The 13877-nt window shown below is 30.0% G+C and overlaps 6 protein-coding genes across 6 annotated transcripts, besides 3 other annotated features; 4 read left to right on the forward strand and 2 right to left on the reverse strand.

Annotated features, from left to right (window-relative positions):
* Window positions 1-30: 30 nt before the first annotated feature.
* On the reverse strand, window positions 31-2586 carry TVAGG3_0514290 (armadillo (ARM) repeat-containing protein family; the record flags this gene model as incomplete). The annotated part of the gene is made up of 1 exon (XM_001306282.1): window positions 31-2586. One exon carries the CDS (start codon window positions 2584-2586, stop codon window positions 31-33), a length of 2556 nt encoding a protein of 851 aa, XP_001306283.1.
* A 27-nt stretch (window positions 2587-2613) lies between these two features.
* Window positions 2614-3567: a mobile genetic element.
* Window positions 3568-3847: 280 nt separating this feature from the next.
* On the forward strand, window positions 3848-5338 carry TVAGG3_0514310 (uncharacterized protein; the record flags this gene model as incomplete). Its single annotated transcript, XM_001306281.1, has 1 exon — window positions 4064-5338. The coding sequence occupies one exon, from the start codon at window positions 4064-4066 to the stop codon at window positions 5336-5338; it is 1275 nt and encodes a 424-aa protein (XP_001306282.1).
* A 746-nt stretch (window positions 5339-6084) lies between these two features.
* Window positions 6085-6705, forward strand: TVAGG3_0514320 (protein of unknown function (DUF3447); the record flags this gene model as incomplete). The annotated part of the gene is made up of 1 exon (XM_001306280.1): window positions 6085-6705. The coding sequence occupies one exon, from the start codon at window positions 6085-6087 to the stop codon at window positions 6703-6705; it is 621 nt and encodes a 206-aa protein (XP_001306281.1).
* Window positions 6706-6735: 30 nt separating this feature from the next.
* TVAGG3_0514330 (cyclin-dependent kinase inhibitor 2C-related family) lies at window positions 6736-8397 on the forward strand (the record flags this gene model as incomplete). Its single annotated transcript, XM_001306279.1, has 1 exon — window positions 6736-8397. One exon carries the CDS (start codon window positions 6736-6738, stop codon window positions 8395-8397), a length of 1662 nt encoding a protein of 553 aa, XP_001306280.1.
* A 3351-nt stretch (window positions 8398-11748) lies between these two features.
* Window positions 11749-12807, forward strand: TVAGG3_0514350 (ZGC:162945 family; the record flags this gene model as incomplete). The annotated part of the gene is made up of 1 exon (XM_001306278.1): window positions 11749-12807. One exon carries the CDS (start codon window positions 11749-11751, stop codon window positions 12805-12807), a length of 1059 nt encoding a protein of 352 aa, XP_001306279.1.
* Window positions 11749-12807: a mobile genetic element.
* Window positions 12744-13877: part of a mobile genetic element that runs on past the window's edge.
* On the reverse strand, window positions 13450-13686 carry TVAGG3_0514370 (uncharacterized protein; the record flags this gene model as incomplete). Its single annotated transcript, XM_001306277.1, has 1 exon — window positions 13450-13686. One exon carries the CDS (start codon window positions 13684-13686, stop codon window positions 13450-13452), a length of 237 nt encoding a protein of 78 aa, XP_001306278.1.

Consider the following 13877-nt stretch of genomic DNA (forward strand, 5'->3'; position numbering starts at 1 on the left):
AATTCTTTTAAAACAATAATATAAACATTTTTACTCATTCATTTCCTTGAAATGAGATAATAGTTCTTTATGTTTTTCAAAGATCATTCGCTGGTCTTCCTCAATGAAATCATCATCCAAGAAGTCTACATCGCTAAATCCAGGAATTAAAGTATAATCAGGGAATTTATATCCTTCGGTTTTATCCCCGAAATAATTTGCTTTTATCAATATATTCATAATTTGACATAACTGATTGTCATTAATCTTATCAAATGCAGTAGAAATCAGAGCTCTTTCATAAGTGTAAGGATATTTTCCTTTTTGAACATTTTCCATTACATTCATAATTGTTGCTGCATCTAATTCATATTCATTTTGGATAAAAGCAGCCAGTTTCACTAAATCAAAATATTTCTGATTCAATTTTTCATCAAAACTATTTATCATTTGAAGTAAAGATATCTTTGATTCTTGTGTCAATCCCTTTCCAACAAACAAGCACTTAATAAATATCATCATTATAAATTCACAATCAATATCAGTAACAGAATAAACATCATTATTTGTTAAAGGAATAAATTTTTCAAGGAAATTTTGAACAATATAAACATTTCCATCAATTATTTCCAAAATATCTGGATTCTTATCAAACAAAACATACAAATATCGACCGATATCATAAATAAAAAATGAGTATGTATCACCAAAATTATCAATCACATTAAACATGTATTGCATGTAGAAAGGATATGCTTCTGGATACAATGCTAAAGGACTTACTGCTGAAACTAATCCATCTCTAGAATAATCATATTCTCGAATCTTTTCGAGTACAATAAGTTGTTTTTCAAATATTTCAGGAATAACAGCACATTGTGGTATTGATTTGAGAATGTAGTTGATGTTGTTTCCTTCTTTATTCATGATATATTCTAATTCTTTTTCATTTTCATCATTTAATTCATTCAAAATTTCGAAAATTCTGTCATATAATCCATTAACTAATTGTTGAGCGCTTTCGAAGATCTTGGAGTCAACAGTTAGTTCTTTAGGCAATTTAAGGATAAATTTGGAACATGTCAGTTCAAATTCGTTGTTTAAAATCAAATCTTTCGCTTCCCAAATATTATCAAAAGTTTCTTTGTTCAAAAATTCTTTTTGATCTAAATAAATCGAATTCCTAATTGCTCTAAAGAGTAATGTTACTTGTGATTTAACAATAGATTCTTCTACATTTACTAAACCTTGAATGTGTTTGTACATTTCAGGAATAACTTCCAAATTTCCGAAAAATGGAAGAATAGAATAAAACAAAAAGAAGAAACAATTTTTTAATTCAGATTCCGAAGATAAACTAATTAAAGCAGCAAGAATGTCTTCTACGTCATCTTCCATTTTGGCATTAATATCAATTAAATACTGAATCAATGAAGAAAACAAATAAATGAACTCAAAAATTTTGTTGTTTTCACTTGCAATAGTAAACAAATCATATATATGTTGTATATCATCTGTTTCATTATAAAGTTTAATTAAATATGCTGCACAGTTTGTTCTTAAATCATTATCTGTTGCGTACATATCAGTACTCGAGTTGAAATCGAATAAAACATTGAAAAACTGTTCTGGATCATTTAAAATTGATGCAAAATCAGAATAAACTAATCCTAGGATTAAAAGAGGTAATATTGCTTGGATTTCTTCATCTGTCTGGTATTTAACAAGGTCTCCAAGTACATAAATCAAAGAACTTTGAACATCTGAGTTGTTTTCTGTTGATAATAAAATTTGTAAAAGTGAAATTGATTTTTCAAAGAAAGAATGTATGATATTGGTATTTTCTTTGATAATAGAATCAAAATGATGGTCGAATCTCATGAAAAAATAAGAAATTGAAGATATCAAATTTCCAGATTCAGTAAAAATCAAATCTGGTTGAGCAAAAAGGTCCATGTATTCCAAAGATATCTCAAGTAAATGAAATTGAGGATTTGGATCTAGATTTTGTGAATAAGAAGAATACATTGAAAAAAATGAAGAAAGAGACTTTTGTATGACAGCAAGTTCTATTTGCTGACTTGTAATTCGTGTTAATATGTCTTCAATTATTGAATTTAGTTGAGTAACGAAATCAATATCTTTGTAACAGATTCTAATCATATTTGTAATAATCCATAAGAGCTTTGATGTGTATATACTATCTTGGTTTTGGTATTGGCTAGAGTATTCTTTAAATAAATAAGGAAGTGTATCTTCTTTGATTAAATATAAGAAATATGCTATCATATGTGGATCTATTGACGTTTCATTGAATGCTGCTATGGCAATTTCTACTGTCTGATTCAAGAGTTCTTCATCCATATTATTTCGATAAGAATAACAAACATCGCTTCGTAATAATCTTATGCACCCAGATGTAATTACTTGTTTCTTTTTAGCTAATTCACCTTCAAATGGTATAGTATCTAGCATTAAACGAAATGTATAATAAGGAAAATCTGAATGAAGAGGAAATCCTTCTATGTCACTCTGGGAAACATCATCTTGTGAAGTAAGTTTTGCACAGTAGTAAATGAACTCTTGCTCACTTGAGAAGCGCTCCATTGTCCTCCAGAAAAAAATGAAAAATTCGAGTAGGGGTAATTTTAGCTAAAAGTGACACACCTGTAAAAAGTGACACACCCATGAAGGGTGTGATTACCGATCGGTAATTTCGACAGTTTAGAATTTAAAATTTTTTATGGAACTGTTGCGAGTTTCATAAAGAATTTAAGGAATATAAGCAAAGATTTGAATCAAAATCTTAGACCTAAGCCGCTCGATTCGCTCGCGGCTTCCGCGAATTACAGATCAGCAAAGATTTGAATCAAAATCTTCGAACTAAGCCGATTGCTTCGCTCGCGGCTTTCTTTATTATTTTAAATTTGCATATTTCCATCAAAAGTTCATAAGGTAAAAAATTTCGTTTATATTATTGCAAAATAAAATCTTCATTATCAAAATAATATTAAATAATAATATAATATAATTTATAAACAACTATTATTTAATAAAGTTTAATTGCCAAGGTTCATCTAATTTTTTGATTTTTAATGTTTTATGAATTTTATTTATCATGTATATATCTAATGAAGATTATATATGTAGAAGATAAGTACCTTAATATGTACGTAAATTTTAATGAAATTTATACAACATTATAAAAATTTATGAATAAAAACTTGATATAAAATAACATTTTTATTTTTACTAAGAAAAAAAAGGTTTTTGATAATAAATTTATTTTATTTCGAAAAAGTAGCAATAATCGTAAAAGGGTATTGATAGGCTTGCTAAAGTAACTAATTTTAGCTGTCAAATACTTTTGTATTTTGAAGTAAATTAGTATAAATTTGATATTATTTTAACTCCCTTTGAAAACCTCAATTTTCCATACAGAGGGAACGGGAATAGCATCCAATATTCCCTGAGAATGGTTGCGCATTCTCAGTTCCCTCTATATTTCGAACGAAGCTCTCATCGGTCTTTTTTTTAATACTAAACGTTTTTTTTTCCTGTCACTTTTAGCTAAAATTTGGGTTTGCCGGAAATATTCAACGCTAAATTTTGATCTCACAATTTATTTTTTCCATCATGCTTTCTATTAGCATTGAAAGTTTCAAATTTTGGTAATTGTATTTAATGCTAAAATACCAAAATTCAATGCTAATTTTTCCATCATGCTCTCTATTATGAAAACGCGGGAGAAGTAACAACTTTTTGTAAATGTAGCATGATGGCAATCATACACACTCATCATTGCTAATTTTTATATCTTGATTTCCTTTAATCTCCCAAAGAGATAAAGCAGAAACAATATGGAGACCGAATTAGTGTATATGATTGTTTCCATGCTGGATTTACATAAAATTGTTACTACTCTCACAATATCTCCAAAATTAGAAAGACATTGAGTCTCTGGTTTCAAAGAAAAATTGTGAGTTTCAATCAGTAAATCAATTATATAAGGAAATTAATCCGAAATTCCAAATTTCAATATTAAAATCTTTAGGATCCGATTTTACAAAAAAAATTTTACAAAATGTTTTTATTGCTTCTAATTCAGCATTCTCTTGAAGTCTGTAATGAAAGTGCATTGCAGCCAGGAGAAGTTTGCTGTGGAGAAGATGCTTGTAATGGTACATGCAAATCAAACTTTCATAATGGAGAAGAAATATTTTATTGTTTAAATGATGCCGAAGTTGTAGCATGTGTCAAACCATTAAAACTTTTTACGGTAATTGGACTTAGTCTTTGCCCTACTCTTTTGATGTTAATTTTAAGTTTAATTACAGGTACCAAAATTGCCGCTTGTACATGGATTTCATGTTTTGTTATTAACTTTTCTGCATCTTCCTTCTTCTATGGAATCTATTGTATGCATATTTACCTTGGAGGAGTTCATCTCGTCCTTTTCACCATCAGTTCATCCGCTTACATATGCGGATATATATTTTCACGCTGCAGCATCTGTGTTCTTGGTCCAGAATGCTGCGAATGGAATGATCCATATAATCCACAAAATCTTGCATTCAGAAAAGCCCATAAACAACGATACCATTTGTATTGTGGATGCTGTTGTGATAGTAAACCCATTGATCCACTAGATCCTAAGTCCGGAGACATCTGTAGCTGTGTAAGTAAATCTACACTTGCAAATCAATGTGACACAGTCAAATTCTTACGAGAAATACGTGCTCCTGTTGTTAGCAAAGAGGATTTGAGGACAATCAATGAAGAAAATGCATCAATTCCGCCAAATCCAGTTGCATTTGCTTTCAACGTCACTGATCTTGATAACAACAGCCAATTAATGCCTGTTAAGAAATCAATGGAACCTATTTATTACGGATCATGGCAGGAAGAAGGAGCAAAACAAGATGTTTCTGGAAGAAAAATTATTTACAGATGTAATGCGGAATATGTATACGAAGACAATATGAGAAGTGAACTAATAAGAGCTTCTCGTGTTGCTCTGGCAGAAGTACGTGGAGATTTGCCAGAAAAATTTGTTTTTCATACATATCGAACAAATGGTATGACAACAGCCGCTTTATCTGGTAGCGAGTGTATGTTCAAGTTCTGTAAGTCATGTATTGTTCGATTTTTCTACGAAATATTCTACTTATTTGGTTATCAGCCAATTATTGAATTTTTCTTCTATTGCGGAGCGAAGCAAGTGCACTTCCAGTCGAGAAAGAGGATTAGTCATGAAGAAAATCTTCGTGCAAGGGCTTCTGAAAGAGATCAACGCATAAATTATACAGAAGACTCTCAGGAACAGGCAAAATATGTATCCGAGAATTCATTATTGTAAAAATGTTTTTTATGTTTAATAAATATGTATTTTTATCCTTAATAATTACTGTATTAATCTGAAATTTGATTTATTTTTTCTTTTAATTCTATTCAGAGTTCACAGCACATTTATTGAGATCTAAATTGTTGGAATATTTGTTCAGATCGCGCTTCAACTTAATCTATTATATTTTCGTATATGTTTCTGTATGAAAATTGTGTTGTTTTCGACATTTTATCTCTGTAACCTTAATCAAATTTCAAATATATTATCAGAAATCTTTTGTGGTGATTGTTTTCTACATTCATAACATAGTATTTGATTTCCAATGAATTCAATGGATATTTTATAAACGCAGATATGCACCATTAAGTTTAGATGCATTACATTTATTTGTATTTACTAGAAAAGCATATTTTAAAGTACTAAAATTCAATATCTATGAATTATTTGATTTTTGAAGAAGAGTTAAATAATTTCCATAGAGTCGAAAAAACCGAATTTTTTAGGTGCAACTAGAGGCATTTTACCAAGTAAATCTTCGGAATCTGAATTAGAAATTGAGGCAAAAAACGCACTCTTTAAGATAATATGGTGACTTTGAGATAAACCTACCATATATGTATATCTTTATATGAATGATTACTATCGTATTGTGTATGGTAGCAATGAAAGACATCTATCATGTGAGGCTACAAGATGCCATGAAGTTGATGAAAATTGAGAGGAGATAAGTGGTCGGACGGAACCCTTAAAAATTTTAAATGTCTGTTCAAGACTTCCATCCAAATAACTTCTTCGAAATGCGAAGTATATGCAAATACTATATAGATTCATGCAATGCATTATATCAGCTGAAAACGGAAAAAGAAGAAGAATTAAACTCAATTTACAAAATGATCAAAACAGAATTGATTGATTCAATGATATTCCATCCTCATGATATTATTATGGATATTTTAAAGTTCATTCCGTATAATAATCGCTATATAAAGTCATATTTATTTCTTATCAAACAAATCTATGATGATTATCAAGTCAGAGATATCCCCAATGCTCACACTGTTCTAAAATTCCTATTTTATAAAGAATATGGAATTAAATTAAACAAATCTGATAATTTCGAAAACCCTAAATTTGAAAATATTGATATTCATGAAGAAGATACGATTTACAGAGCAATTATGTATAACGATATAAAAAGATTCATTTCATCCACAGAAGGAGAAGGATTTGATAAAGACCAAAAACTTAAAAGTGATTTATATCCATATTCATACGAAGGATATTCATTACTTGAATTATGTTGTTACCACGGTGCAGTTGATTGTTTCAAGTTTTTAAGAACAAAGTTTAACTCAGAAATAACTCAAAAATGTCTATAATTTTCATTTTTAGGCGGAAATCCAGAGATCATGAGTGAATGTTTGAAATATCAAAAACCAAATAAAACATGCATGATATATGCAATTATTTCGCACAACATTGATTTTGTTACATTCTTGATGAATAATTACAATTTAAAGATCGATTTAGAATATTGCGTAAAATATAAGAATCTTGAATCATTTTTAGTTTATTTCGATCAAACTAATGATATTAACATGTGCTTTGTTCAATCATTGAAGCATAATATTTCATCTCTTTGCGAATATTTCTTATCACATGGTGCAAAAATCAATGAAGAATATTATGGGATGACACCTCTTTTTTATGCAGCAATGTACAATAGTAAAGAAACAGCCGAAGTTCTCATTTCAAATGGTGCAAATATCAATGAAAAAGATGAAAGAGGGAGCACACCTCTTTTTTATGCAGCAGCAAATAATAGTAAAGAAACAGCCGAAGTTCTCATTTCACATGGTGCAAATATCAATGAAAAAGATGAAAGAGGGAGAACAGCTCTTTTTTCTGCAGCAAAATATAATAGTAAAGAAACAGCCGAAGTTCTCATTTCACATGGTGCAAATATCAATGAAAAAGATAATTTTGGCAATACTGCTTTTTATTATGCAGTAAAACGAAAAAGTAAAGAAATTGTCAAACTTCTCATTTCAAATGGTGCAAATATCAATGAAAACTACAATAATGGAAAATCTGCTCTTCATCATGCATCAGAACATAATAATAAAGAAATCGTTGAAATTCTCATTTCAAATGGTGCGAATATCAATGAAAAAGATAATTTTGGCAATACCGCTCTGTATTATGCAGCAAAGCAAAAAAGTAAAGAAATTGTCAAACTTCTCATTTCAAATGGTGCAAATATCAATGAAAACTACTATAATGGAAAATCTGTTCTTCATATTGCAATAAAACAAAATAATAAAGAAATCGTTGAAATTCTCATTTCAAATGGTGCAAATATCAATGAAAAAGATAATTTTGGCAACACTGATCTTTATTATGCATTTAAACAAAATAATAAAGAAATTGTCGAACTTTTTATCTCACATGGCGCAAATATCAATGAAAAATTTAAACATGGAAAGTCCGCTCTTCATATCGCATCAGAAAATGATAATAAAGAAATCGTTGAACTTCTTATCTCACATGGTGCAAATATCAATGAAAAAGATAATTTTGGAAATACTGCTCTTTATTATGCAACAAAACATAACAACAAAAATATGGTCGAACTTCTTATCTCACATGGCGCTAATATCAATGAAAAAACAAAATATGGAAAGTCCACTCTTTATATTGCGGCAGAGCATAATAATAAAGAAATAGCCGAACTACTTATCTCACATGGTGCAAATATAAATGAAAAAGATAATTTTGGAAATACTGCTCTTCATATTTCAGCGTCAAAAAATAGTAAAAAAACAGCCAAAGTTCTCATTTCAAATGGTGCAAATATCAATGAAAACAACAATAATGGAAAATCTGCTCTTCATCATGCAGCAGAAAATAATAGTAAAGAAATGGCCGAACTTCTAATCTCACATGGTGCAAATATCAATGAAAAAGATAATTTTGGAAATACTGCTCTTTATTATGCAACAAAATATAACAACAAAAATATGGTCGAACTTCTTATCTCACATGGCGCAAATATCAATGAAAAAGATTAAAATGGGAAAAAATAATAGTAAAGAAACAGCCGAGCCTCTCATCTCATAATGCGCTTTTCTTAATTTTTCTTTTAATTTCAAAAATGAATTTCATGAGAAATAAAAATTAATTTTTCATTTACTTTTCCGTATTTGGCTTCCCTTGAATGCAGAAATATAGTATAGGTTTATTTAAAATATGGTTTATCAAAAATAAGTAATAAAAAATATTAATTATGCAGTCTTTTCAGATCGCATACTCAATTTTCTGAATTGATCTGTTAAGGTATACATATTTCATTATAAACTCCACGTTTAAATTGAATTTCAAATTCAAGTATTGAAAACTGTGCAGAGATATCGGTTTTCTCATTTATTGTAGAAATGTAATGTAAAAAGTGTGGTTATTCACCTCTTTTGAAAAAAAAATAATTTTTTTGAATAAACTAATATCAAGAAATTGATAACGCTTGTAGAATAATTTAATGGCAATAAATATTGTACTTCAGTATCGAATGGACGAAGATTGTTATTTAGCTAATTAATATGCGATTTAAAAAAATCAGACTAATATCAGTAATTAACAGAATTAATAAACGTTTAAGGTGTAGATGAAAAGAATTTGTCTAACATCTAAGTTTGTTGAGCGTAAGGCAAGAAAAGATTGCAATTTTTTGATATTTGTATACGATTATAGATCTTTTTAGTAAATCAATTTCAATGTAGTGTTAAAGTTGTTGAGGGGAAGCATAAAAAAGAAACGAAACTACTGTTGTTGTTGAAGATTTCGAAATTAAAGGTTATGAAATGTCTGTTTTAATCGCACTTAAAGAGAAATTTTTGTTTCATGTCTGAAATCTATTGTAGATGGTGTTTCCCACTCAGAATATGAAACCGTTTACAAAAATGTGAAATTCGGTCATTTTTATGAAAAATAAGATAAGATAGTCTGTGGTATATTCAACAAATTGGGAATTTCTCGCATATGTTCGTACATGAGCAAATACTATACCTTTTGCGAATAAAGAATTTTTTCATAAAAAAAATTTTTTAGGAATTAGCATATCGGCGTTTTGCGACATTGCCAAACGCCAGATTTTAACCCGACATATGAGCATAAGCTCGTATATTGGAATAAACTTGACTTATTCCATATTAAAGTTATTATAATAATAAGGCACTTAATGTGCAAATCTAATTGAATTAGAAAATGCACATTAAGTGCCTTTTATTGGAATATGTAATACCACATATGGAATATGAAATATGATTTGCGGAATACCACATATAGAATATGTAATCAAAATACAAAGATATTTTATATTGTTCCGTACCGAAATGCATCACTAGAAAAAGTGACAAAAAAGTGATACTTACTCTTATTTTGCGCGGCAATTTTTCTAAGTTATTTTGTTAAGCTAAATGTGTTATATATCAAATCAGCTTTATAAATATTATAGAAAAGTTTATTTTTATTTTTAATTATTATTATTATTATTTAAATTAAAAGAAAACATTAGAATTATATGGATATATTTAAATTAATTATAAAAATAAAATTGAATATATTGAAGTTTGAGTTTATAGGTATACAAATTTTAGAGGCATTTTGGCTGAGAACTATGGTCTGCGAGGTACATAGATAGAATCAGTACCTCGCAGACTATAGTTCTCTATATGGCGCCGAAAATTTTTGGTGAAATGCGACGACATTTCACCAAAAATTTTTCGGCGCCATAGGAAGAATTGGAGGGTGTGAGATACTATTACATGCTATAGTACTCACACCTTCCAATTCTTAGCCAAAACGGCTAAAAATTGCTCACAATTTCAACAATTGTGAGCAATTTTCAGCCATTTTGGCTGAGAACTATGGTCTGCGAGGTACATGGATAGAATCAGTACCTCGCAGACTATAGTTCTCTATATGGCACCCAAAAAAATTTATGATTGTTTTTTATCAAATCTTATCCATATTATTCTATTAATGTTAATTATATTTTATCAATTATATTTTTTAAGTAATAAACACAAAATCCACTAATTTAAAATTGGCGCCAAATGTCACTTTTGCTAGTGATGCATTTCGGTATGATATACAAAGATATTTTATATAACAATTAATTTTTTTTATTTTTTCAGCAAGTGTGGATAAAAAAGGATTACAAACAAATTGAATAGTTCCTATGTCCTTTTTTTTGTTTCAAAAAAATCAATAAATTAATGATTTGTCTCAAACAAATAAATTAATGAATTGCAATTGATTTGAGTTGTTATATACATTATAAAAGGTTCAAAAGTTTATATAAACCTAGTAAATTAAAATAAAATTTTCATGAATTGAACATATTAGTTGGGTTCCGCTTTGGTAAACTTTCCTGTGAAATTTTTTGGGAAAAATGTTGATGGATATTTGGGAAAATTTTGAAAATTTTTGGGAAAATTTTCGATGGTAAATTTTGGAAAATTTTATAATTTTTCCCAAAATGTTTATTTTATATATGCTAACAATATTATAAGTATAATTTCAAAATTTCTTTTTTCACAAAAAAAATTGATAATTGAATGGAACAAATAGTTCATTTTTTTAGATGTTTTCTTCTAAATACTGGCGCTTATACTAGATAGAAACTTCTATCGGTATTCTCGGCGTAATACTTTCGCCTGAGTGATGCTATCTCGGACATAGTCAGAGATTAATCTTTCGACGAAATGGTAGAAATATTTCTTTTGAAATATTTTAGGGGCTCTGAGGCACAGCCAGAAGGTCTCCGCCATTTCAACCGTGCCTAGAAAATTAATCTCAATATATTATGTTGGGTCGTCGCAGTGATTCACTGTTAATCATCACTTTAGCGTTGCTTCGCCAGCTTTAGAATGTATCTAAAAAAGTAGTAATTAATAAAATCTGTAATTATGGAATATTTTTACAGGCGTGAAGAATGTAAAAAAGTTCTAAAATTACGATTCTCGAACTTATTATTATTTTTGATTGGAATACTATTTTAATATTTCAATCAAAAATAATAATAAGTTCGAGAATCTAATTTTTACTTATGCACCAGTTAAACTTTTATTTTTTAAATAAACTATTTCTATTAAAAGATTTTAAACGTTTTTTTTTAATTCTTCACAGTTTCTTAATTTCGAGTTTAAAATGATATATACTAGAATATATAGATATGATTAAATTGTATGAAAGATTTTAAACGTTTTTTAATTCTTCACAGTTTCTTAATTTCAAGTTTAAAATGATATATATTAGGATATCTAGATATGATTAAATTGATTGGGTTTCATTATTTATTAATTTTGAACTCTATTTCAAATTTGATAAGATTTTTATATCTTTTAATCACTTCATTTATCAACATGGATGAACCATGCGATGAAGATATCATCACCAAGATAAAAGAATCCAGAAGGGCGAACATTGTTGTTACTGTTACACCTGAGAATTCCGACACAGATGAAGAGCCATTAAATGAAGAAGAGGCAAAAGAGATGACATTGACCAATCCAATGCCCAGGTTCTCGATTTCAATATTCATCAGGATGCATCCAAAGCTCCAGCTCCGATCATTGTGCAACTTCACATATGAACAGTTGGAATACCTCGCTGACATTATTGAATCCAACTGTGGAAGGGCCAGAAGAGGAAGGAAGGTCAAATTTTCAACAATCGAGTCTCTCTTCCTCACGCTCACATATTACTGCACATACTTGCCCTATTCAGCATTATGTCCGTTGCTACATATTTCCCAGTCATGCTATTCCAAATTAGTTACAAGAACTACCAATGTTGCATTTCCAATCTTTGCGAGCTATTTTCTTCCCAATCACTGTCCACCGTTAACTTCAATGAAGAACAAATTTACAAACTTCCCTGATGCTGTTGCAGCTGTAGACAGCACTACAATTCCTTTCAACATTCCTTCGGTAAAGGAAGAGAGGCTTTATAGTTGGGATGAAAAAAACCACTGCAACGGTATTAAGCTCCAAGTCCTCGTGTCACCAGATGGAAAAGCCATACATCAAAACGTTGAGTTTATGGCTGCAGTCCATGACAAGAAGATTTTCGATTTGTCAAAAGTCTCGGATTTTTTGACAGTAAAGCGAGGATTTGATGATTACCAATATCCTGTACTTGCCGACCGGGGCTATATTGAAATCCAGAAATATCACCTTACTGCCGTGGTGATGAAGAGAAGCCACGAAGAAGCAGACGTTGAACGCAACAACGCCATTGCCCAAGACAGGCAGATTGTCGAGCGTTTCTTTGCACGTTTCAAGTCATGCTGGTCCTGCATGAAAAATGGTTTTCGAGGTGAGCGCACATCACTTCCTCTGATCATATCAGGTTTAGTAGTTAGTATACCTATCTTGGGTATGGTGGCACTACGCTCCACCCCACCCAAGATAACGGTTTGACACTTTACAAAACTGTTAACGTATATTTTACAACACAAACACAAACACCAACTTAGCCTTAAATATTTACAAAGCTGCCAACCACTTCACCTCACTAACGTTTTCGCTAACGACTTCACTAATGAAAAAATAAACGTTCTCACTAACGTTCCCACTAATGTTCTCATTTACAAAAGTATTGCAGCGCTTCCCATTGCTGTGCTTCACACAATAGTTCATATTCTTCAGTATCGCTGCTGTCGCTCCAATCGTCAGAGTCAAAGTCACTGTCAAAATAAATGTTAGTAAGTTTTGACAAAGCTAATGAAACCCGCTTACCGTTTGTATCTATTGCTTTTATATATCTCCCATTATGTTTGTTGTCATAAACGCTCAAACTAACTTTACCCTTTCTCCCTCGTATCTGATAGAATGTATTTTCACGAGGAACGAAGAACAAATTCTTGAACTCATGACCGTTGTAGTTTGTTATCTCAATAGTTTTCGTCATTTATATAAAAATAAAATAAAAAATAAACTTTAAAAATAAATGATATCACCACCCTCACACGTATGAAAACATAGCACAAAAATAAATTTAGGGTAGAAGGGTATATCTAACCCGATTTCTAACCTCATTTCTACCCTGTTGAATTCATTGCTTTATAACTCTCTTCCTTTCTCCAACTCTTCTAGCTTCTTCTTAAGTTCAGCAATGTTGTCTTCATGAAGTTTAATCTTTCTCAAAATTCCTTCTTTATCTAATGGTTGCTTTATCTTTCTAAACTGAACTCTACCATCCTTCATAGTATGAATGTAAAAACCTTCTGGAATAGTTCCTGATTTAATGTATTCTACCAAAAACTTTTGTTTCATTGCTTCAGTGACTTTATTTGTCATTTCAATCAAATAAAAATTTTAATATTAAATAAAAATAACGTTATTTTTTCAGTAAGGAAACGCAGGAGTTTTACGATTTATTTGAGGAGTAGGTTCTGGTTTAAATGTTGGAGTCGGTTTAGGAGTTGACTTTTGAACAGGAGTTTGTACTTCCATAGGTTCAGGAGTCATTGAAGCGTTGCTTGTGAAGG

Source organism: Trichomonas vaginalis, chromosome II (assembly GCF_026262505.1).
Source record: "Trichomonas vaginalis G3 chromosome II, whole genome shotgun sequence".
Lineage (NCBI taxonomy): Eukaryota > Parabasalia > Trichomonadida > Trichomonadidae > Trichomonas > Trichomonas vaginalis.